At 44.4% G+C, this 25,597-nt stretch overlaps 1 protein-coding gene across 1 annotated transcript in view; it reads left to right on the top strand.

The window, feature by feature from the left end:
• Positions 1–25,597, top strand: part of LOC127044711 (coiled-coil domain-containing protein 178-like) — a 268,745-nt gene that overhangs the window by 62,785 nt on the left and 180,363 nt on the right. Inside the window, exons 9-11 of the mRNA XM_050939779.1 lie at positions 2,118–2,213; positions 2,315–2,451; positions 14,146–14,329. Coding sequence (XP_050795736.1) covers positions 2,118–2,213; positions 2,315–2,451; positions 14,146–14,329 — 417 coding nt within the window. The remainder of the gene's footprint in view (positions 1–2,117; positions 2,214–2,314; positions 2,452–14,145; positions 14,330–25,597) is intronic.

Raw genomic sequence — 25,597 nt, 5'->3', positions numbered from 1 at the left:
AGGAATCATTAAAAAGGGGATAGAAAATAAGACTGAGAATATATTATTGCCCTTCTATAAATCCATGGTACGCCCACATCTTGAATACTGTGTACAGATGTGGTCTCCTCACCTCAAAAAAGATATTCTAGCACTAGAAAAGGTTCAGAGAAGGGCAACTAAAATGATTAGGGGTTTGGAGAGGGTCCCATACGAGGAAAGATTTAAAGAAGCTAGGCCTCTTCAGCTTGGAAAAGAGGAGACTAAGGGGGGATATGATAGAGGTATATAAAATCATGAGTTATGTTGAGAAAGTGGATAAGGAAAAGTTATTTACTTATTCCCATAATACAAGAACTAGGGGTCACCAAATGAAATTAATAGGTAGCAGGTTTAAAACAAATAAAAGGAAGTTCTTCTTCACACAGCACACAGTCAACTTGTGGAACTCCTTACCTGAGGAGGTTGTGAAGGCTGGGACTACAACATTGTTTAAAAGGGAGCTGGATAAATTCATGGTGGCTAAGTTCATAAATGGCTATTAGCCAGGAAGGGTAAAGAAAGGTGTCCCTAGCCTCTGTTCATCAGAGGATGGAGATGGATGGCAGGAGAGAGATCACCTGATCATTGCCTGTTAGCTTCACTCCCTCTGGGGCACCTGGCATTGGCCACTGTCGGTAGACAGATACTGGGCTAGATGGACCTTTGATCTGACCCGGTACAGCCGTTCTTATGTTCTTATGGTTGCCACTGTGCCACCAGAAGGCCTTTTCTCATTTAAACTGGTGGAAAGACCCTCTTCAGATGTGCAATGGAGTACCCTTCTCTGTATTTCTGTCAGCCAAAGAGCTGGTGACAGATGCCTCCACTTATGGGCAGGAGGGAATCATTTAGGTCACTTTTAGACTCAGGACAAGTGGTCCCCTCATCAAGGGTGTCTGCATATAAATGTCCCGGAACGCTGAGAAGTCTATTTGGCATGTAAAACATTTCTGTCTTTACTCCTGGTATCCACAAGCCAGATACTGATACAAACACCACAGCTATGCAGTATATCAAGAGACAGAGGAACCAGGTCACCTCCACTCTGTCAAGAGACCATTTAGCTCTGGCCTTGATGTATTCATTACCGAATCATGGTGCTGGCCTAGTATCTTCAAAGCATTCAGAAGTTACTAGCAGATCACCTGAACAAACAGTTCTCAGACAGCTGTGAGTGATTGACCAAAGAGCCAGTGCTGCACAGCCATCTTTTGCAAGTGGACATACCGATCAATAGACCTATTTGCCACAGGTCAGAACAAAAACTAAGTGTTCTGCTCCAGAGGGGGATTCAGTCCAATCTCTGCAGATGCTGTTCTCATTCCTGGACACTGGGACTGATGCATGCCTTCTCCCCAAATTCCCATGATACCAAGGGTCCTAAGGAAACTGAGGCAAGATGTTAGGTCAATGATCATGATAACTTGGGTATTGGCCAGGCAGTTCTGATATTTGGATATGGTAAACTTCTCAATGCAGCCCTTAGTCATTTTGCCTGCTCTGCCTGACGTAGTCTCACAGAACAACAGTCAGATTCATTGTTACATTTGCCAGCCTGGTTGCTGAATATCTGACATCTACCAAAAGATGATGTTCAGCTAAAATTTAAAAACATTCTTCTCCAAAATAGGAAAGCTACAACTAGAGTGACTTTTATAAAGCTAAATGAAAGAGGTTTTCTCTTGGGGCCTGTCAGCACACCAGCTGACATGCCCAATCACTTAAAGAAGAAAAGTGGTTACTTATGTTACATGAACTGTGGCTCTTTGAGATATGTTGTCCAAAAGGATTTTATAATGGTGCCTCCTTCCCTGCTATTGTGGAGTCCTACTCTGGATTCTGTATTGGTGAAGGAACTGTGAGGACACATACGGTGCAGACACAACCCCAGTGGATAATGCTGACCAAAATAATCTGATCTTGCGTGCATGAACTGTATGTGCCCCAAGAATTAAATTGATGTGTACAACACATCTCCAGGAACTGCAGTTACTGTAAAGTAACTAACTGTTCTTTTTCCATTTTCGGTATTTAATTTTTGTGTAATTCTCTTGTTGCAAGTATTGTTTTTATTAACTTTTACATATGTTTTCCAGGTACAGGATTTAAACAATAAAATATTGGCTCAAGAAAATGAGAACAAAAGTTTATCGGATGCTTGTTCTGAAGTGATTAAAGTGATGGAAGATTTAGTACGTTTTTTTATTGTTTTCATGAATTATAAGTGAAAGTCTTTGTACATTATGTTAGCTTTAAATGATCTTCAAACCTACTCTGTCTTAATGTTTCTTAGAAAACTAGCTGGGGATCTGAACAGCTTACTCTGAAACAAATGCTCCTCAATACCCTTCAAGCAGTTGATGAATTGGAACATGAAAATAAAGAACTTGAAAGAGAAAATGAAGAATATGTGCAAAAATCCAGAGAAAGGTAATTCAAACTCTGTAAAACACCTGTAATATAAACAGAAAAGTGAAGATCTGGAGGAAAATAAGAAGCAGCATTTTAGATGATCATTGGTCGATTGTTTCCATTTTAAATCTTTCTTTATTAATATTTCAGTAATTTTAAATCACATCAGGTTGAAATCTTATACTTAAATTGTTGGTGTTCTGTCATCTTATTCTCACGTCCCCATCCTCCCACACCAACAAACAAACAAACAAAAAGCAGTCACACACATGGGTTCTCTATTTTGGCAATTTGAAAAACAAAAATTATAAATGTTCCTATATTATCTCTAGATTAAAAGCACCTTCATTCCCAATTATACTTTAAAACTTTCTTCTGTGAATTTGCAGAACGTCAGCGACTGCACGGGAGGGACCTATCTCCCAGAAAAAGGGTGAAGAAGGAGTTGAACACTTCTTTTTTGAGGCTCCCTTTGTAGGAGAAGTGGTAGCTCTCTCCCAGAAAAAGGGTGAAGAAGAGAGCTACCACTTCTCCTCCAAAGGGAGCCTCAAAAAAGAAGTTCTCCAACTCTCTCCACATCCTCAATATTGACCATGCTGCAGCTAAGTACCTACGAGTCGTCAGGATCTTCCATTACCACTAAAGCCCAATAACCTAAGCAAGCAGGTGCTCAGGATAGCAGACACAGACTGCCCCTTCTACCACGGCACTGACTGAGGCAGCTAAACACTTGGTACCAAGCACCTCCACAGCGCCTCAGCTTACAGTGCCATCTTCTGGCTCTCTGGTGCATAATGCTGAGACAGTGGTACTGAAGTCTACGTCCTCGGCACCAATCCTCCTGCACTGCAACAATTCCGGTACCACAACAATTCTCCTGATACCACAACAATTACCACCAATGCCATCTTCAGTACCGGGATCTCTTGGAATGCAGCAGTTTCTCCAACATAAGGACTTAGTAGTTTGTGCAGCACCGGAATCATCTCTTCTTGGTAGTGATATAGCATCAGCACATTCAGCACTGATCTTTGATTATCAGCAGGTAAATATGCCCAGTGGTCTGTGATGGGATGTTAGATGGGATGGGATCTGGGTTACTGCAGAGAATTCTTTCCTGAGTGCTGGCTGGTGAGTCTTGCCCACATGCTCAGGGTTTAGCTGATCGCCATATTTGGGGTCTGGAAGGAATTTTCCTCCAGGGCAGATTGGCAGAGGCCCTGGAGGTTTTTCGCCTTCCTCTGCAGCGTGGGGCATGGGTCACTTGCTGGTGGATTCTCTGCAGCTTGAGGTCTTCAAACCACAATTTGAAGACTTCAGTAACTCAGACATAAGTTAGAGGTTTGCTGCAGAAGTGGATGGGTAGGATTCTGTGGCCTGCTTTGTACAGGAGGTCAGACTAGATGATCATATTGGTCCCTTCTGACCCTAAAGTCTATGAGTCTGTGAGCACTGTTACACATGCCAACAAACATATCTGCCTCTCTTTTTTCTAGTGAGGCAGAGGACAATGAGGAAGAACATGTTTATTCTTCACACTACTCTTCGCCCATCTTGGGAATCATCAGACCAGATCTGCAAAAACAGCCAGGACACTGTTGCAGGGCTGGCACCCAGAGGTGGTATGGATATCCATGGATGCCACCACCAATGTCATTCCTACCACAGTGGCTAAATTGAGACCTACAGATGGTATATAGGCAACATTATTCCAAGCCTCCCAGCACCTCAAGGGAAAGACAGAGATGTTCTCCATCAGTGCCAGAGATGAGATCCTGTGAGTTCCCTGAGGAAACTTTTTGAGGAAATAGAGGATGCTGTAGATCAGAAGGCCACTCCTGCAACCAACACCTCCTCCTCTCCAGACAAGACCATCATGCCTCCGCCACCTACAACAGGAGATGATTTTAAACAATTTCAGGAGCTGTTCAAATGAATTACAGACACTCTCCAAATCTCTCTGGAAGAAGTTGCTGAGTCCCAACACAAGTTGTTGGACATATTACAAACATCAGCCTCCTCCGGAATTGCCTTTCCCATAAATGAGGTACTCATGGATCCCACCAACACCATCTGGCAGACCCCCACAATAATCCTCCTGATTTATAAAAAGGCCGATAAGAAGTATTACATCCCATCAAAGGATCTAGAATTTCTATTTGCACAACCCCAGCCAAGCTCATTAGTGATAAAAATGGTCAATGAGTGGGGCAGACAACACCGTTCGAGGACCACCCTATATGATAAAGAATGGAAAAAAATGGATCTTCTTGGTGATAAGGCCTATTCGTTAGTGACATTGCAGTTAAGAATAGCCAACTATGAAGCTTTGATGGCGAAATAGAATCTCACAAATTACTCCAAACTTTCTGAATGTATTGACTTCATTCCTGAAGACAAAAGGGAGCAATTTAGGTCAATTATCTCCTGGCAAGAACAGCTCTGCAGGCACCCTTAGACTCAGCAGACACGGCGGTGCAAGATCCATCACAACTGCCATAGTAATGCAACATGCCTCCTGTCTCCACTTGTCTGGATTCCCAAAGGAGATGCAATCCACTGTAGAGGATCTCCCCTTTGAAGGTCCAAAATTATTTGCAGGTAAGACCAAGTCCCTGCATACACTGAAAGAGTTTAGAGTGACTCTTTGGTCTTTAGACATATACACACCTGCACAAAAACAAGGCAGATATTATCCATCACAGTGCTCAAGTCCAGCACCTTACATACAGTCATTGAGGCAGTATGATACCCAGAGACGGAGGCAAAGACAGACATAGGCCATTCCCATCTCAACCTTCTACATCACGACAGTATGGATCAAAACATCAAATTTGAGGGTTTGGTTGAAGTCCCAAGAGACCTCCCGCAATTCCAGTTGCTGAAATCACTTTCTAACAGCCATCCCTTTACAGACCATTTGACACCATTCTACCCAGCATGGCGAATTATTGCTTTCGACAAATGGGTGCTGGAAATTGTCATCACCGGTTATTCCATGCAGTTCACCTCCATTCCCCCCCACCTAAACCTCCCTCCCCATCCTTCTTCAAGAACCCCTCTCATGAGCACCTTCTGAGATAGGAAGTAGACCATCTCCTACAATTGGGTGCTTTAGAACCAGTACCAGTACAACACAGAGGGAAAGGCTTTTATTCCCATTATTTCTTAACCCAGAAAAAACCAGGTTTGGAGGCCCTTTCTCGACTTGAGAAACTTAAACAAGTTAGTCAAAACACAACGGTTCAGAATGGTTACTTTAGCAACAATAATCCCAGCACTGGAATGAGGGAACTGTTTTTTGGTCCTTGACATGCCAGATGCATACTTTCATGTTGCCCTACACCCATCACAGAGGAGGTTTCTCCAATTTGTTTTGGGACAAGATCACTATCAGTACAAGGTACTCTCCATGGCCTCTCCATGGCCCCCTGAGTCTTTTCCAAATTTCTAGCAGTGGCAGCGGCCCGCCTCCACAAGCAAAGGATGATGATATACCCATATTTAGATGACTGTCTACCCAAGACCTTTACTCGTGATGAAGCCGTCAGTGCCACACAAAAGCTAATCTCACTCTTTGCAAAACGCAGTCTCCAAATAACATTCAAAAGTCAGTGGTGACACCAGTACAAGAACTCGAATTCATTGGGGCTCACCTAAACTCAGTAGAGGTGAAAGCTTCACTACTGCCACACAGATTTGCCATCCTAGTAAATCTGATCAACACTAAGGTGACCAGTCCACAAACATTTCCCAGGACTTGCCTCCGACTATTAGGCCACATGGCAGCAACCACGTACATTGTGAAACTTGCCAGACTATGCATGAGCTGCCTACAAGAGTGGTTCAGGACAGTGTACATCTCACACAAACAGAGTTTTAGCAAGCCTCTCATACAGTAGAACCTCAGAGTTACGAAGACCTTGGGGATGGAGGTTGTTTGTAACTCTGAAATGTTCATAACTGAACAAAACATTATGATTGTTCTTTCATAAGTTTACAACTGAACATTGACTTAATACAGCTTTGAAATTTTACTGGGCAGAAGAAAAATGCTGCTTTTAACCATCTTTATTTAAATAAACAAGTACAGAAAGTTTCCTTATATTGTCAAACCCTTTTTTCTTAAACTTACCCTTTATTTTTTAGTAGTTTACATTTAACACAGTACTGTACTATATTTACCCTTTTTTGGTCTCTGTTGCTGCCCGATTGTGTACTTTTGATTCAAAATGAGATGTGTGGTTGACCATTCAGTTTGTAACTCTGAGGTTCTACTCTATTACAAAAGAACAAGGACTTGCTACAGTGGTGGACCCATTCACATAATATGTGTGCAGGGGTCCCCTTTCTACAGATTCCCTCTGCAACGATAATCACAATAGGTGCCTCCCTAGTGACTGGGGCCCTCATCTGAACAGCCTCCCAGTACAGGGCAGTTAGTCTCCTCTGAAATCAGCAGTTCACGTAAGATTGCTAGCATGTGATCAGAAACAAAATCATACAGATCCTGATGGACAATTTTGCTTGCATGTTCTATATAAACAAACAGGGAAGAGCGAGGTCACGCTTCCTCGGCATTGAAACGTTCAGACTGTGGAACTGGTGCATCCATTACAATATCATCATATCAGCCTCCTATCTCCTGGGATGTCAGAACACCACAGTGGACATGTTAAGCAGAAAATTCTCCCACAGTCACAAGTGGGAAATAAATACCTTGGTGATACAGGACATATTCCAACAATGGGGATTTTCCACCATAGACCTATTTGCCACGAGTCAGAACAGTTAATGCCCAACATTTTGCTCCAGAGCAGGGTTGGGGCCAGGATCCCATGGGCAACGCCTTCCTCCTTAGATGGGATGTTTCTCTCCTTTACACTTTCCTTCCTATCCTATTGTTGTTCAGGATCATACAGAAGATCAACAGTGACCAATTCAGGGTCATCTCAGTAGCCGCCACGTGGCCCAGAGAAACTTGATTCCCATACCTGCAGCAGATATCAGCATGTTCACCACATGTTCTCCCACTTCTTCCACATCTCCTGCCACAAGATGTAGGCCAAATCTTGCACCTGAACCTGGAGATACTCTGCCCGAGAGCATGGTTCCTCCATGGTTCCAAGGCGAGGAGATGACCTATTGAGAAAAAGTGAAGGATCTCTTGCAAAACAGCAGGTGGTTGACTACACACTCAACCTACTTCCACAAATGGAAGAGATGGTGCCAGAACAAACAAATCAGAGCCACTGCCTCTGCTCTATCGTTAGTCCTGGACTATATAGTTCAACTAAAAAAATTGGGTCTTTCACAGAGCTCACTCAGAGTACACCTTGCAGCTATCACAACCTTCCACCATAAAGTGGATGGGTTTTCAGTCTTTACCCATTCATTTACAAAACAATTCTTGCGAGGTGTCCGGAGCCTCTATCCTGAGCCTAGAGTCCCAACGCATCCATGGGATCTTAATTTAATACTTGGTTCTCTTACCAGACTTATGTTTGAAATGTTGGTTACATGTTCACTAGTACACCTTCCAGTGAAAGTAGCCTTCCTTGTTGCCAGCACATCCGCAAAATGTGTAGGAGAACTTGGGGCCCTCATGGCATACCCCCCCATACATGCTCTTTTTCAAGAACAAGGTCACTCTAAGACCACATCCTAAATTTCTACCTAAAATACCCTCTTTGTTCCACCTCAACCAACCCATCCATCTTCCCACATTCTTCCCTAAAACCCATAAGAACAGGCAAGAAGCGACACTCCATATTCTAGATGTCAGAAGGGCACTAGCCTTTTATCTTGAATGGACTAAACCATTCAGGAAGGCACCAAAACTATTTATCTTGAATACAGTGAGATCTAAAGGAGAAGCTATATCTAAACAGAGAATTTGACAATGGATTTCAGAGTGCATTCATCTCTGCTACTGCCAGTATGAACTGTAACACCCCCCCACACACACAACAGGTTAGAATACATTCTATCAGGTCGCTCTCCACATCGGTAGCCTTCCTTAATAATCAGAGGGGTAGCCGTGTTAGTCTGGATCTGTAAAAGCAGCAAAGAATCCTGTGGCTATAGACTAACAGACGTTTTGGAGCATGAGCTTTCGTGGGTGAATACCCACTTCGTCAGATGCATGTAGTGGAAATTTCCAGGGGCAGGTATATATATGCAGGCAAGCTAGAGATAATGAGGTAGTTCAATCAGGGAGGATGAGGCCCTGTTCTAGCAGTTGAGGTGTGAAAACCAAGGGAAGAGAAACTGGTTTTGTAGTTGGCAAGCCATTCACAGTCTTTGTTTAATCTGAGCTGATGGTGTCAAACTTGCAGATGAACTGAAGCTCAGCAGTTTCTCTTTGAAGTCTGGTCCTGAAGTTTTTTTGCTGCAGGATTGCCACCATAAGGTCTGCTATAGTGTGGCCAGGGAGGTTGAAGTGTTCTCCTACAGGTTTTTGTATATTGCCATTCCTAATATCTGATTTGTGTCTGTTTATCCTTTTCCGTAGAGACTGTCCAGTTTGGCCGATGTACATAGCAAAGGGGCATTGTTAGCATATGATGGCATATATTACATTGGTGGACGTGCAGGTGAATGAACCGGTGATGGTATGGCTGATCTGGTTAGGTCCTGTGATGGTGTCGCTGGTGTAGATATGTGGGCAGAGTTGGCATCGAGGTTTGTTGCATGGATTGTTTCCTGAGCTAAAGTTCCTGTGGTGCGGTGTGCAGTTACTGGTGAGAATATGTTTCAGGTTGGCAGGTTGCCTGTGGGCGAGGACTGGCCTGCCACCCAAGGCCTGTGAAAGTGTGGGATCATTGTCTAGGATGGGGTGTAGATCCCTGATAATGCGTTGGAGGGTTTTAGCTGGGGACTGTATGTGATGGCCAGTGGAGTCCTGTTAGTTTCTTTCTTGGGTTTGTCTTGCAGTAGGAGGCTTCTGGGTACACATCTGGGTCTGTTGATCTGTTTCCTTATTTTCTCGTGCGGGTATTGTAGTTTTGAGAATGCTTGGTGGAGATTTTGTAGGTGTTGGTCTCTGTCTGAGGGGTTAGAGCAGATGCTATTGTACCTCAGTGCTTGGCTGTAGACAATGGATCGTGTGATGTGCCCGGGATGGAAGCTGGAGGCATGAAGGTAGGCATAGCGGTTGGTAGGAACACTTCAACCTCCCTGGCCACACTATAGCAGACCTTAAGGTGGCCATCCTGCAGCAAAAAAACTTCAGGACCAGACTTCAAAGAGAAACTGCTGAGCTTCAGTTCATCTGCAAATTTGACACCATCAGCTCAGGATTAAACAAAGACTGTGAATGGCTTGCCAACTACAAAACCAGTTTCTCCTCCCTTGGTTTTCACACCTCAACTGCTAGAACAGGGCCTTATCCTCCCTGATTGAACTAACCTCATTATCTCTAGCTTGCCTGCATATATATACCTGCCCCTGGAAATTTCCACTACATGCATCTGACAAAGTGAGTATTCACCCATGAAAGCTCATGCTCCAAAACGTCTGCTAGTCTATAAGGTGCCACAGGATTCTTTGCTGCTTCCTTAATAATGTGCCTGTGGCAGGGTGGACTAGGTCCGGAGGCCTCCTGCAGGAGGCCACGTAGCCTTGCATCACCATGCCCCAGAATAGAGCAGAGAGAAGTCCTCCAGACAGCCTAGAGTGGCTGCAGAGGAGTAGCCAATCAGAGGGGCTGATGGAGCAGCCAGTCGGGGGCCAGAAGGGCCCTATATAAGACAAGCAGCAGAGCAGAGAAGTTCAGTTGTTGTATGGAGCTCAAGGAGTGAAGACGGATTGACTGGCTGGCTGAAAGAACAGCAGTACTGCGGAGAGCTCACCACACAGGACTGAAGCCCCGGGAAGGCTGCTGAAGACCGGGTGCCTGGCTGGTGGGAAGAGCAGCAGGACCAGCGGAAGGTCAGTGTGGGGAGGCTGAAGCCCAAGGGGCTGAGCACAGAACCTGGCCAGGCCAGCGATGGTACCAAGATAGTCTTCAACCAGAACACTGGGGCCTGAGTCCAGGGAGGCCTGCTGAAATACCACCAGCTGTGAGTACTGAGATGGGCCCTCAGATGGGTGGTTCAAGAAGGCAGTGCATCTGGGAGAAGCTTTAGAGCTAGGACCCCATACCAGGGCCAGGATAAGAACTTGGACTGTATACCCTGAAAGAGGGGAAAGTGTATGCGGCTCGGCCAGAGGGCTGAGTCACTTAAGACTCGCCAAGAGAACCATCAGCCAGGGTGGAAGGGGGTGCTCACAAGAGGCAGGTGCCACCCTGGTATAAGAACTAAAACCAAAAGCAGGCTCACACCCAACCAACCAAAGGGGGTTGCCTGTGAGAGGCAGGGGCCACCCCGAAAAAGACTGTGATTGCAGATATATCAGCCAGAGAAAAGGAGGCGCTCGTGAGAGGTGGGTGCTAACCCAGTTACAGTGCCTATTACAGGCATATGTAAAGCAGCCCCTTGGGCATCAGATCACACATTCATTCAGCACTATGCAGTCAAGCAAGACTCAACATCAGACACTTTATTAAAAGTTATACTCTCAATACTGTGATGGCCAGTTATGGAACAGTGGTTGTGACTTGCAATAGATTTGTCATGTTCTTTCCTGCTGGAAACCAGAAGGAATTTCCTCTGTATTAAATGTGAGCTAGTGGCTTTGCTGGAAGAAAAGATTATGGTCTAGAAGGACAAGTACATTCATCATGGCGCATCAGAGAGGCTGAGGAGTTGTTAAATAATCTGATTTAGGAAACATCACCCCCACAGATTCAAGAAAGGAACGAACTGGTCACCAAGGAACCTGAGAGAGTGGGAACTAGAGAGAAGTCTTGGCAGTTTTTAACCACCAGAGGCAAGAGGACTAGGTAGTATTCTAAGTTGTTGGAAATAAGAGGATGGGAAGACTATGACGACCAAACAGGAGAGAACTGGGAGGAATTCCATACCGCTAGAAGTATCCAATCATTATCATGTTCACAGCAGGGAAACTGCAGAAAATATATCTGAAGTTCCAGCTTGTCAAATTGAAGAGAAAGCTTTATGGAACATATCTGACGAAGTGGGTATTCACCCACGAAAGCTCATGCTCCAAAACGTCTGTTAGTCTATAAGGTACTACAGGATTCTTTGCTGCTTTTACAGATCCAGACTAACACGGCTACCCCTCTGATACTTAAAAATGAATGTGTCCACACAACCAACCCTGTTCCGTCGACCTAAAGGGCTCTTAAAATTGACTTCTGTACTCCTCCCTGGCAAGGGGAGTAGTGCTAAAATCGACTTTGCTGGTAGTGCGGACGCAAATTGACAATATTGGCCTCCAGGAGCTATCTCCCAGTGCTCCATTTTGACCGCTCTGGACAGCACTTTGAACTCCAATGCACTAGCCAGGTACGCAGGAACAGCCTCAGGAACTTGTGAATTTTATTTCCTGTTTGGTCAGCATGGTGAACTCAGCAGCACAGGTGACCATGCAGTCCCCCCAGAATCATAGAGCGTAGAATGTTTCTACGCTCCCCCTATCATCTCCGGTCCTGAGGTTATCGCAGATTAGAAGGTGGGAAAAAAATGCACTCGCGATGACATGATTTCTGAGCTCGTGCAGTCCTCACGCATTGATAGGGCACAGCTTAATGCATGGAGGCATTAGGTGGCAGAGGCCAGGAAAGAATTAAGTGAGCACGAAGAGTGGAAACAGGATGTGATGCTGAGGCTAATGGGGGAGCAAACAGACATGATGAAGCATCTGTTGGGGGAGCAAACTGACATGATCAAGCATCTGTTGGAGCTGCAATAAGCCAACAACAGCACAGACCCCCGCTGCGTCCACTGCATAGCCTCCTATCCTCCTCCCCATGTTGCATAGCCTCCCCACCCAGACCCCAAGAACACGGGGCGGGAGGCTCCGGGCACCCAGCTATTCCACTGCAGAGGATGGCCCAAGCAACAGAAGGCGTCATTCAAACAGTTTGATTTTTAGTGTGGCTACAATAAGCAATAGGGCCTTGTCTTTCCCTCCTCTCCCACCCCACTTGGGCTACCTTGTCTGTTATCTCATTTTTTGTAATTGATAAAGAAAGAATGCATGGTTTCAAAACAATAGTTACTTTATTTCGAAGCGGGGGAGAGTGGTTGACTTACAGGGAATTAAAATCAACAAAGAGGGGTGGGTTTGCATCAAGGAGAAACACACACAACTGTCACACCGAAGCCTGGCTAGTCATGAAACTGGTTTTCAAAGCCTCTCTGATGCACAATGCACCTTGCTGTGCTCTTCTGATTGCCCTGGTGTCTGACATGAAACGATTGTCTGTCTGCCATTGCTTTCACGGAGGGAGGGGCGACCAACGACATGTACCCAAAACCACCGGCGACAATGTTTTTGCCCCATCAGGCATTGGGAACTTAACCCAGAATTCCAAGGGGTGGCAGAGACTGCAGAAACTGTGGGATAGCTAGCCACAGTGTACTGCTCCGTAAGTTGATGCTAGCCACAGTAGTGAGGACACACTCCATCGACTTAATGCGCTTAGTGTGGACATACGCAATCGACTGTGTAAAATCGATTTCTAAAAATTGACTTCTATAAAATTGACCTAATTTTGTAGTGTAGATATACCCTTAGATGATAGAAGTTTGACATTTTGGCTGATGCTGCCTTTGGTTGCTCAGTGTAAGGTTCCTCATTAATCCCACTTTTCTGTTAAGAAACAGCTAAAGTGCTAAGTTATACCAATATAGACCATATTTTATTAGTCAAAGGAAAATAAAATGTTTACATGCCCATCGTATTTCTTTGATTTGATTGGTTCTGGTCTATGCCAGTGGGTCTGATTTAGTCTAACTAATAGTATTTCAGGTTCACTTTACCTAAATTTGTACCTTGTTAATGTTTTTTCTTACACACTGTATATAAATGATGTACAATGGCTCTGTCACCAAGGATTGCTGAAGGAGGGAAAGCCATAGGGAAGTGGATCCATCAGCTGTATGACTGCTTTGTGTCAATGGTGTGGTGCTAAGTAGCCTGTGTGTGGCCAAAGATCAGGCAGCTGAATTAAGGTTGTATGGGCAACCTTAAGTTTGGCATTTGCTGACTTATAGACTTTAAGGTCAGAAGGGACCATTATGATCATCTAGTCTGACCTCCTGCACAATGCAGGCCACAGAATCTCACCCACCCACTCCTGTAACAAACCCCTAACCAATGTCTGAGTTATTGAAGTCCTCAAATCATGGTTTAAAGACCTCAAGGTGCAGAGAATCCTCCAGCAAGTGACCCGTGCCCCACACTGCAGAGGAAGGCCAAAAACCTCCAGGGCCTCTGACTTGAGTACTTTAAAAGAAAGTTGCATAATAATGTAGGTTTTTGCTTATCTATATTACAGATGTAGATTTTATTGCTTTCTGGATATCTGTAGGATAAATATGACTTCCTGAAATCAATAGACTATCAGGGCATACAAGGTACAGTATATTTTGCAGCAAAATTGAAGTATGCATTTGGAAGATATATCTGGTATATTCAGCATCAGCTAAGTGGTTAATAAAATACTGACTTTAGTTTGTAAGTTAAATTTTAGAATGTTTTAATTTTACTTATTCAACGATTTTTTTTCTTTTAATTTTCTACTTTTGCAAGCATGCATGTCTTGTAAGATAATTCTAAGGTTTTGTTTTATTTTAACAGTTCAAGAAGAAAAATAACGTATCAGTCAGAACTGCAGATTATATGCAAAAACACCCGTAAAATTGAAGAGCAAATAAGAAAAGTGAATAAAGAGTTATATAATATTGAAATGACTTATGGTGAAGGAAAAATAAAACTGGAGGAATTAGAAGAAAAAATAATTAGAGAAAAAATCCGCTACAAGGTTGTATGTGATATTTTATTTAAATTATTTTTAAGATGTGGAAAAATTGGATAGAAGACAATGCTATTTGTAACGTAGTCCTGATTTAATTAAGTTCTTCAGATGTGGCCTTATTATAGGCAGAGCTGACAGCAATTCCTATAGTAAAGTTTGACTAACACTTTTCTTTCAAGACCATTTTTCAGTTGCTTATAACTTTTCAGACTTTAACTTTATGGGCTGAAATGTTCCATGCCAGGCGACTGCCTCAGTCTGGCGTTTTTTGCAAAGTTTCAGAAAGGATGGTACATCTGTTATCGGGAATGAGGTTAGGGAAAAATTCCATTGTTTTGCCAATCTTAAAATCATACAGCGATTTCACTGAGAAATTCTAGAACCTCCATCCTTTGGATTGGGGATTTGACATTTGCAAGGAGGTTGCTCTGGCCTTTTGCTGTTCCTGTGAAAATCTACCACATTTGGCTGAATTACAAGCCACTGAAAATTGCCATTTGCACATTTTTTGGAGGCTGACAGCAAAAGTCTCCAAGCATGCTCCACCCCTATAGAGCTCAGTGTGAACAACAAGAGGCATGGTCCACTCCTGCAGAACTCACTGTGCACTCTAGTATGGGGCAGCATAGGGTGCTCCAGCTTTGGAGCACCCACAGAGAAAAATTAGCATGTGCTCAGCACCCACCAAGAACCAAGCTTTCCCTCCTCCCCTCGCCTCCAGCCCCTCTCCCCCATCGATCACTCCTTCCCCTCTCTCCCAGAGCCTCCTGAGTCCCACCCACCACATATAGCTGTCTCGCAGTGTGCAGGTCGGCTTCAGGAGGGAGGGGGAGGAGTGGGATGTGGTGTGCTTGGGGGAGGGGGCAGGAGGAGGTGGGGGGAGGGGAAATCTAGCAGAGTGGAGGCTGCTGTGACACCAGGCACAGAATTGAGAGCAGTGAGACACTTATGTTTTCAGTGCTCTGCTGGCACCTAGGCAACATAAAGGACATTGATATAGCCTGACTGGAATGCAGACAGATGAGTAGCAAAATGAGAGGGAGGGACAAATACAGACTGTCACAGGATTATAAAGCTAGGTGTGGGGATAGGAACAGAGGGGGAACAGGACAGGATGCTGGGAGGGGAAGGGACAGGAACAGAATGGGGAAAGGTGTAATAGGGGAAAGAACATGGTGGACAGAGACAGATGGATACAAGGGCAGAAAATGTCAGGCTGGAGAGGACAGGAGCAGAAGGGTCTAACCACTAGAACACACTTCTGTCCAGAGCTCAGAGCAGAATTTAGGATTCCTGAGTTTCAACATTTATGCTATCAGCATAAATGGTTGAAACATGCTGGCAAGGTTGTGTGTCATCCCCCTTTTAGTGATTGGTCCACAGAGAGGATATCATAGGCCTATACCTATGTCTACACCCTTCCTCAAGGTGATCTTCACAAACAGGGTTTGAAGTACCATCTTTCTGCCAATGACTCCCAAATCTATGTCTCCACTTCTGAATTGTCTTCCTCTATTCAACCCTGTATTTCAGTGTGACTGTGTAACCATCTCCTCCAGGATATTTTTACAGTTCAGTGAAATTTAACATAATAATTATAGCTGAATTTCTCAGTTTTCATCTCACCTTTTTCTACTTCCCTCTCTTTCTGTCACTATTGACAAACATTGCTATCCTTGTCACACAGGCACACAACTAGGTGTCATTTTGACTCACTCTTGCCATACGTATGCAAACTATTCCAAATCTTGCTGCTGCTTCTTCCACGTACTCTTTTCTCTATGATGTAGCTAAAACTCCTGTTGTTTTTATATGTATATGTGTACATACTAGATATTAAATGTATTGCCAGACAGTTCTCAAACAGATAATGTCCTTTCTCAACTGCAGTGACTGAAGTAACCATTAAGGACAAGTTGGTCATGTATTATTATAGCTACCTACGTGTGACTAGTGTAAGATGCAACAAGTACTTGTCCCGCCTAATCATTGTTTCAGTTTATCATGTATGGAGGTGTAATTATATTTCCTGAATTAGGACAGTATCCACTTTCTTAAGAAATGAGAGAAGATTCTTACATTTTATGGAATGAATAATGTCCTTAATAGTGCATGTACAGAATATTACAGAATGTAGAAGTGCTGAGTTGTGAGGATGTACTTTGCTTAATGTTTTGTTCTGAAGAAATTCATGACAAAATAGTCTTTTCTGCATTTAATGTTACTTCCTAGGATATCTTCTGCCAATAAATTATTGGTATTCCGGCTGTTGTCAGCTGAGTAATTAAATTAAACTTCCAAATTTAACAATATACTTAAACAAATTTAAACCATATACAATATACCACTGAGGAAAAAGTAAGTAGACTGATTGTTCTCTATTTACTTGTGGCAATTTAACTAAAGTGCAGTTATTTAAAATTATCACAAAGCAAATATTCTCAACTATACAATAATACTCTTATTCCCAGCTGATTTAAAATGATTAAACAACAGATAGCACTCTCCTTCCCCCACTATTCTTATATTTCTAGGAAAGCTGTTAAAGCTCTATAAAACTTGCTTATTGTATTCAACATTAAAAGTAATCTTTGCAAAATCTGAATTATGTCATTTGAACCTTGTGAATTGGTTGTCATTAGTTAGTAAGGGAAGCTGTGCCCTTGACAAAGAGTTGGAACTTGAATTTATCTCTATTTAGAAGTCTTAAGCACTTACCCTGGAAATACTCATCAATATGCTTTTCTTTGTGCACTGTGAGTAGTTCTGTAGAACTCAGTGAAATCATAGTGCATAATGTTAAACAAGTGTGCAAGTCTTTTGCAGGATCAATGCCTTAGTAAGTTATGAGAGTCAATAGTTGGGAATATGAGGACCCCAAGAAACAAAAATGATACGGAGAGTGTTCAGGGTTCCATTTACATAAAAAGGATATAAATGGTATTGCATATAGGTCTTTTAAGTTAGTACATATCCTGGACTGTATTTAACATGTAGACAGCTCTCTGGTAGGAACAATCAAGAGTAGACATATTTATATCTATCTATATAATATTATATTTTCAGTTACCAGACCATATTATCCCATTATAACTGCATGCTTCAGGATGCCACAAACTCCATTTTAGGCTCCTTACCGGAGGAGCAAAAAGGAGCTTCCTGAGATGCTGTTCACCAAGGGTTGAAAACTAGTGAAGTGCTCACTGAGAGCAATATATGATGTGTTGGAGGCTAGCTTTTGAGCCTTGGCCATGGTATAGCCGTAAAATGATATTTCTGAATAAGGTCCTCTGACCTCATGCCTGAGTCACAAAATAACATCAAAGACCTTCCTTTCAAAGGCTTTAGCTTTTTACTGCCAAGACTGATGACACTTTGGAAAAGATTAAAACCACTAAGTTTACTACTTAATCCTTAGGGCTCATTCAGTCCATGTCCTCTACAGGAAGGAGAAAGTCATATCCAGCATTTTATCTTAAAGGCAGAAGGGCTTCTCTGAAGAAATGATAGTGCCTGAGAGACAGTGCCAGAGAGTCTTCCTCAGTTAAACCAGATTCCAGTGAAAGATCTCAATTAAGAAGCAGAATTTCTCACCATTAGTTAGCTCAGTATACTGTGTCACTCCAAGTAGCAGTTGTGAAAGGACAGTTGAGAACAGCACACCTTTGCCACTATCCTTTGGACCTTGTTTCTCCTCTTACAGTGCCAGATGCAGAGCTACCTGTGATTGTTGGATATTAGACACCATCCATGCCAGTTATTCCATCCAATTTTGTACCAGGCCACCTCACTTTCCTCCCTCCCTCTTCAGGGACCCATCTCATTAGAAAGCCCTATTCGAGGAAGTCAATTCTCTCCCACAAAAGATAGCGGTAAAGGAGGTTTCACAAGAACACTGGAGAAGGGGTTCTATTCTAGCTATTTCGCGATCTCCAAGAACACAGGTGGGCAAACGTTTTGGCCCGAGGGCCACATCTGGGTATGGAAATTGTATAGCAGGCCATGAATGCTCACGAAATTGGGGTTGGGGTGCAGGAGGGGGTGAGGGCTCTGGCTGGGGGTGTGAGCTTTGGGATGGTTTCAGAAATGAGGAGTTCAGGGAGTGGGAAGGGGCTCCAGGCTGGGGCAGAGAGGGTGGAGTGCAGTAGGAGGATGCTCTAGGCTGGGACCGAGGCATTCAGAGGGCAGAAGGGGGATCAGGGCTGGGGCAGGGTGTTGGGGCAGCGAGTGGGTGCAGGCTCTGGGTGAGGGTGCAGGTTCTGAGGATGAGTGGTTTGGGGTGCGGGAAAGTGTTCCAGGCTGGAACTGAGGGGTTTGGAAGGGGGATCAGGGCTGGGGCGAGGATTGGGGCATGGGGGTGGCTCAGTGAGAGAGGCTCCGGGCGGCACTTACCTCAAGAGGTTCCCAGAAGCAGTAGCATGTCCTGCCACCAGCTCCTACACAGAGGCATGGCCAAGCGGCTTTGCTGCGCACTGCCCTGTCCTCAGGCACTGCCCCTGCCACTCCCCTTGGCCATGGTTCCAGGCCAATGGGAGCTGCGGGACTGGCGTTTAGGGTGGGGGCAGTGTGTGGAGTGGAGCACCCTGGCTGTCCCTATGCGTAGGAGCCGGAGGAGGGGACATGCTGCTGCTTCCGGGATCAGCCTCCGACCTTGCTCCCCAGTTGGAGCAGGGCAAGCCCCAGACTTGGCTCCCCAGTGGGAGCTCGAGGGCCGAATTAAAATGGCTGGCAGGCCGGATGCGGTTTGCCCACCTCTGCCCGAAAAATATGGCAGTCTGAGACCAATCCTGGACTTCAGAAACCTCAACAAATTAATGAAAACTTTAAAGTTCAGTATGCTCACATTAGAGGATTTAATTTCTTCCTTGTCCATGAGGATTGGTATGTGGCTCTCAATTTGAAGGATGCCTACATCCATATGGCAATCAAAACCACCCACAACAGGTACCTCAGTTTCTGTGTGGAGACAAAACATTACCAGTTTTAAGTCCTTCCACTCAGCTTGTCCACAGCATCTTACAGTCTTGGTGATCGCTGTAAGCCTCAGACTCCAGGGCATATTTTTTACCCATACCTGGATGACTGGCTCATTCAGGCTAGGGTGATACAAGAGTGCAGACTCACCCCTGCGGTGCCTCCTGCTGGTTGTCTCTGGGAATTAGCTCTCTTCCAGCCTGGAGTGCCCTCTGCAGGCTGGTGATCTGCCTTACCGCTGGCCCCCGTGCCCTCTGCAGGCTGGTGATCTGCCTTACCGCTGGCCCCCGTGTCCCTCCCAGTACCCTTTCTCTGGGGTACTGCCCCTCTGGCAGTAACCCCTCAGTCTTGGGGTCTCCCCGCCCAGGGGCACCCCCACCCCCTATCTCCACCTTGCCTCAGTGCCTGCTGCCATTCATCATTTATCCCCTGCTCACTGGAGCAGACTGCAGCCTGTAATGGCCACTCATCACTGGCAAGAGGGGGTAGGGCCTGCTGCCACTGCCTAGCCCTGGGCTGTCCCTTTGCAAACTCAGTACCTGGTTTAGACCTTGGAGGGGTTGTCAGGCTGGAGCTCCCCAGCCCCTCTTGCCTTTCCCCCAGCGCTGCCCTACCTCACATCCCTGCTCAGCTCCCAGGCAGCTAGGTCCTTCCCTGTCAAAACCTGGAGAGAGAGTCTCCTAAGCTCTGGGCTCACTGGCCTTTAATAGGGCCAGCTGCAACCTGATTGGGGCATGGCCCCAGCTGTGGCTGCCTTCCGCATCAGCCTAGCTGCTTCTCACAGCCCCAGCCCTCTCCCAGGGCTGGCTTTAACCCTTTCCAGGCTGGAGCGGGTGACCGCCCCGCTACAGGTGACCATATTTCCTAAAGAAAAAACGGACACCCCCAGCTGCTTGCCCAAGCCGCACCCTCCACCCCATTGTTGCTGGTTGCTGGAACCCTATGGGGGCCCCACGTGCTGGAACATTGCCCCATCCCATCCTGCCTCCCCCCTTCAGGGGGCTGGCATCTTGCTTACCCCCCTCCACACGGCGTCTCGGTATTTGTCGTGTTTGCTCTTGCCAACTGATCAAGTCAGCAAGAACAAATGAGACAAATGCCTCCTTTTGGAGAAAAAGTTGGGACAGGGCTTAAAAAAGGGGCTGTTGCAGACAAAACAGGACATATGGTACCCTAATTCAGACCAGTTCTCTGGACTATCCGTTTTCTGTAATTCACTTCATGTGCAACCCCCTACAGTCTCTAGCACTGCTAATTAACTGGGAGAAATCTTCTGTAAGATCTATATCATACAATCATAGGACCAGAAAGGACCTCGAGAGGTCATCTAATCCAGTCCCCTGCACTCATGGCAGGACTAAGTATTATCTAAATCATCCCTAACAAGTGTTTGTCTAACCTGCTCTGAAAAATCTTCAGTGATGGAGATTCCACAGCCTCCCTAGGCAATTTATTCCAGTGCTTAACTAGCCTGGCAGGAAGTTCTTCCTAATGTTCAACCTAAATCTCCCTTGCTGCAATTTAAGCCCATTGCTTCAGAGGTTAAGAAGAACAATTTTCTCCCTCCTGTCTGTAACAACCTTTTATGTACTTGAAAACTGTTATCATGTCCCCTCTCAGTCTTCTCTTTTCCAGACTAAACAAACCCAATTTTTTCAATCTTCCTTCACAGGTTATGTTTTCTAGACCTTAAATCATTTTTGTTGCTCTTCTCTGGGCTGTCTCCAATTTGTCCACATCTTTCCTGAAATGTGGCACCCAGAACGGGACACAATACTCCAGTTGAGGCCTAATCAGTGCACAGTGTGGAAGAATTACTTCTCTTTTTTATGTGTGCAACTGATTGCTCCTTCCTAAGTGGAGTACTTTGCATTTGTCCTTATTGCAATTCATCCTATTTACTTCAGACCATTTCTCCAGTTTGCCCAGATCATTTTGAATTATAATCCTATCCTCCAAAGCACTTGCAACCCCTCCCAGCTTGGTATCGTCCACAAACTTTATGCCATTATCTTAAATCATTGATGAAGATATTGAACGGAACCGGACCCTAAACTAATTCCTGAGGGACCCACTCATTATGCCCTTCCAGCATTATTGTGAACCACCGATAATTAGTCTCTTGGAACAGTTATGTAGGATCACTTTTATCTGAGCAGTTCTAGACTGCTTTCAAGCCAAGGTGTTTCTCCCAGAGGAGATATTCCAAAAGATGTGAGATTTCTTGATAACCCACAGTAAAAAAAAAAGTAAAAACCATGCAGTTTTTCTTAAACTGATGTCCATATAGACCTTTATCACATCTTTCGCTTTGACTGTGAATGAGACCCTTATAACAATCGGTAGTGTCTGATGGCACACCTAACATCTGCAAAGAAAGATAACTGTATCTCCCCAGCAACCCATCAGTGGGAGAACAGAGATAAAATTTGTTCTTCCCTCCCCTACTATTGCCACCATCACATTGCCTCCTATTTGGGCTGGGGTATTCACTCTCAGGACCTCAGAGTACATGCCTTGCACTTGATAGGGCTTAAAAAAGGGGCTGTTGCAGCCAAAACAACAGTCCAGACTCCATATCATTATATTGGAGCTCCTGGTAAGTGTGGTGTGCCTTCAAGGTCTTCCACCTTCTTTGCAATGTGGTAGGTGCTCACTGAGAATACTGCAACTATGTTCTACATCAACAAGCAAGGTGGAGTATGCTTCCAGATCTTAGTAATGGAAGCAAGAAAACTGGTTCTGGTGCATTCAATATCACATCTGCCCAGTAGTCACACACCTAGCAGGGGAGGCGAATGTACACGTAGATTAGCTCAGCAGAAAGTTTCAAGTTCAACAGAAAGGTCCCTGAAATAAACCATAAACATGGCACTTTTTCACAGGTGTGACCAACCACTAATTATCCTTTTTGCCTTAAGACAGGACACAAACTGTCACTTGTATTATGCTAGGGGAATCCTTCACTGGGTTGATCTTCCAGGTTTGTCTGTTTTTGTGTTGGGGGATGAGAATAAAGCCATCTTTATGGGCTAGAGAATTGGATCCCTTGGTCCGTATGTCTATCATGTTTTAAGAAACATTTAATGCATTAGGTTGTGATAACATATTTTTTAAAAATCAAGTTATTGCATTATATAATCTTTGAAATACATAGCACCATTAAAATCCTGATTATTAATAGCCATACTCTGTTGGTCTTGTTTTTGCCTTGGACTGTAATGGACCCTGACTTTCAAAAAGTAATGGTTGGATGAAAGAGACTCTACCAATGAATTAAGATTTTGTAGCTGTATCTATCTATCTATCTGTCTGTCTGTCTACACACGCAAAATATGTTTTTTTCTTACACATTTGATAGTCATGCAATTTTTGTATAGTGAAAGTTAGAAATCCAATCAAGTAATGAATATATTTTAAATTCTGTATACAGAATATTTAAAAAGTTGAGAACTATATTTTAATTCCATGATTTGCCATTATTATTAGCAAATATAAGGAAAGATGTGCATATTAATCTCGGGTAAAAGGAAATGGGCAGATATGTATGCATTTATTACTCATATTTATCAACCTGAAATACAGGTCCAGACACATCCATAAATTTATCAAAAATGATTGTTATATACTTTTGCTATTGAAACTTCATGTACAACATTGTCAAGATAAAGCAATTACAGCTAATTTACTAAAAAAAGTCATTTAATAACATTTCTTTTTTAAAAATGTATCATAACATAAAAAATTAGATTCCAAAATCAAGAGAAAAATAATTCATTTAAAACGCTAATGCATGATGCAGAATTAAGTTTTTGTGTTGTGATGAAATATGTATTATTTATACTTGATAACTTTTAAAAAAGTTTTTAAAAAATAACATAAAAAATAGTTAGGTTGCAAAGACAAATACTTGAAAATTAGGAAATACCAAATTTTTAGTTGCCCAGGTGTCATGGTATCATTCCCCACTCTGAACCTTAGTGTCCAAGAGATGGGGTACCAGCATGAATTCCTCTAAGCTTGATTACCAGCTTAGGACCTGTAGCGCTGCCACCAACCAGGAATTCCAGTGCCTGGTACACTCTAGTCCCCCCAAAACCTTGCCTGGGGAACCCCAAGACCCAGATCCTCTGGATCTTAACACAAGGAAAGAAAACCCTTTCCCCCACCATTGCCTCTCCCAGGCCTCCCCTCCCTGGGTTACCCTGGAAGATCACTGTGATTCAAACTCCTTGAATCTTAAAACAGAGAGGAAAATGCACCTTTTCCCCCCTCCTTCTCTCTCCCCCTCCCAGACTCTCCCTGAGAGAGAAAGTAATCCTAACACAAGAGAAAATTAACCTCTCTCTCTCCCTTCCCTCCTTTCTCCCCACCAATTCCCTGGTGAATCCAGACCCAGTCCCCTGGGGTCTCACCAGAATAAAAAAAAAATCAGGTTCTTAAGAAAAGCTTTTAATTAAAGAAAGAAAAACAGTAAAAATTATCTTTGTAAATTTAAAATGGAATAGGTACAGTGTCTTTCAGCTATAGACACTAGGAATACCCTCCCAGCCTAAGTATACAAGTACAAATTAAAATCCTTTCAGCAAAATACAAATTTGAACTCCTTCCAGCCAAATACACATTTGCAAATAAAGAAAACAAACATAAGCCTAACTCGCTTTATCTACCTAGTACTCACTATTCTGAATTTATAAGAGCCTGTATCGGAGAGATTGGAGAGAAACCTGGTTGCATGTCTGGTCCCTCTGAGCCCCCAAAGTGAACAACCAAAAACTAACAGCACACACACAAACTTCCCTCCCTCAAGATTTGAAAGTATCCTGTCCCCTGATTGGTCCTCTGGTCAGGTGACAGCCAGGCTCACTGATTTTGTTAACCCTTTACAGGCAAAAGAGATATGAAGTACTTCTGTTCTATTAACTCCTACTATCTGTTTATGACACCAGGCAATCTTAATTTTCTCTGCTGTGTGTGTGCAGTCTGCATGCTGAATAATGCGGGATCCTGTGGGAGGGAAAGAGAGTATGAAATCACACAATTAAAGACTGTATGTTACTGCCTGTGCACAAGGGAATAGAAGTAAGATTGCATAGGCAATTATAAATCTGACATTTCCTAATTTTCAAGTGCTTGACTTTGCAACTGAAAGAACTTTCTTTTAATGTATTGTTATATGTAATTTTCTTAAAAAAATTAAAAGGAAAAAGGTAAAAACAAATTCTGTTGTATCCACCTGCAACAACTCTCCCCGGTACATCTTCAGCATAGTTTAAACGCTAAACCTCCAGTGTCATAGCACAGACTCTGACCACTTGAACTACAGGACTAACTACATTATTTGGTATCAGGAGAAATCTGTTTTCAGGGAAGTGAAGATGGGCCATTGACGTTATGTGCCATATTTACTGAGCCGTTGGGTGAGCCCTGTCTGACTCTCTCTCTCTTACCCTTGGGAGGTATGGGAGTTTCTGCCCCATGTGGCTTCCCAAAGAGGTGGATGGGGTACAGGAACCATGTGCCAACTTCAGGGTGTTCAGTCAATAGGGAGCCTGGCCTGAAACCCTAGGGAAGTGGTTTTCAAACTGCTTTCTGCTTCTGGGGTGCAGCACGGCCCGCGGTGCCAGGACAGGTAGGAAGCCTGCCTTGGTACCCCTGCTGCGCTGCTGACGGGGAGCCACCTGAGGTAAGCCCAAGCCCCAATCCACTGCTCCAGCCCTGAGTCCCCCCCCAAACCCAGACCCCCTCCTGCACCCCAAACCCCTCATCCCCAACCTCACCCCAGAGCCTGCACCCCCAGCCCAGAGCCCTGGCCCCCTATTGCACCCCAGCCCTGAGCCCCCTCCCAAAACCCAGAGCCGCCTCCTGCATCCCAAACCCCTCATCTCTGGCCCCACCCCAACCCCTTGCCCCAGCCCTGAGCCTCCCCCCCAACTCAGAGCACCCTTCTGCACCCCAGACCTCTCATCTCCAGCCCCACGCATAGCCTGCACCCCCAGCCTGGAGCCCTAACCCCCTCCCGCATCTCCACTCTGAGCCCCGTGAAAACTCAGAGCTCCATCCTGTGCCCCAAATCCCTTAACCCTGGCCCCACCCCGCAGTCCTCCCCCACACCTCAACACTCTGCCCCAGCCTTGTGCCCCTCCCACACCCCAAAACCTTCATCCCCAGCTCCATTGGTTCGAGGGCATCAACAATTTTCTTCAATTAGGTCACCAGAAAAAAAGTTTGAAAACATTGCCCTAGGGGTATGTCTACACTACAATTAAAAACTGCCAGCTAACTTGGGCAAAGGGGCTG

Source organism: Gopherus flavomarginatus, chromosome 2, assembly GCF_025201925.1.
Source record: "Gopherus flavomarginatus isolate rGopFla2 chromosome 2, rGopFla2.mat.asm, whole genome shotgun sequence".
Lineage (NCBI taxonomy): Eukaryota > Metazoa > Chordata > Testudines > Testudinidae > Gopherus > Gopherus flavomarginatus.
This window is presented reverse-complemented; position numbering and strand designations above follow the sequence as displayed.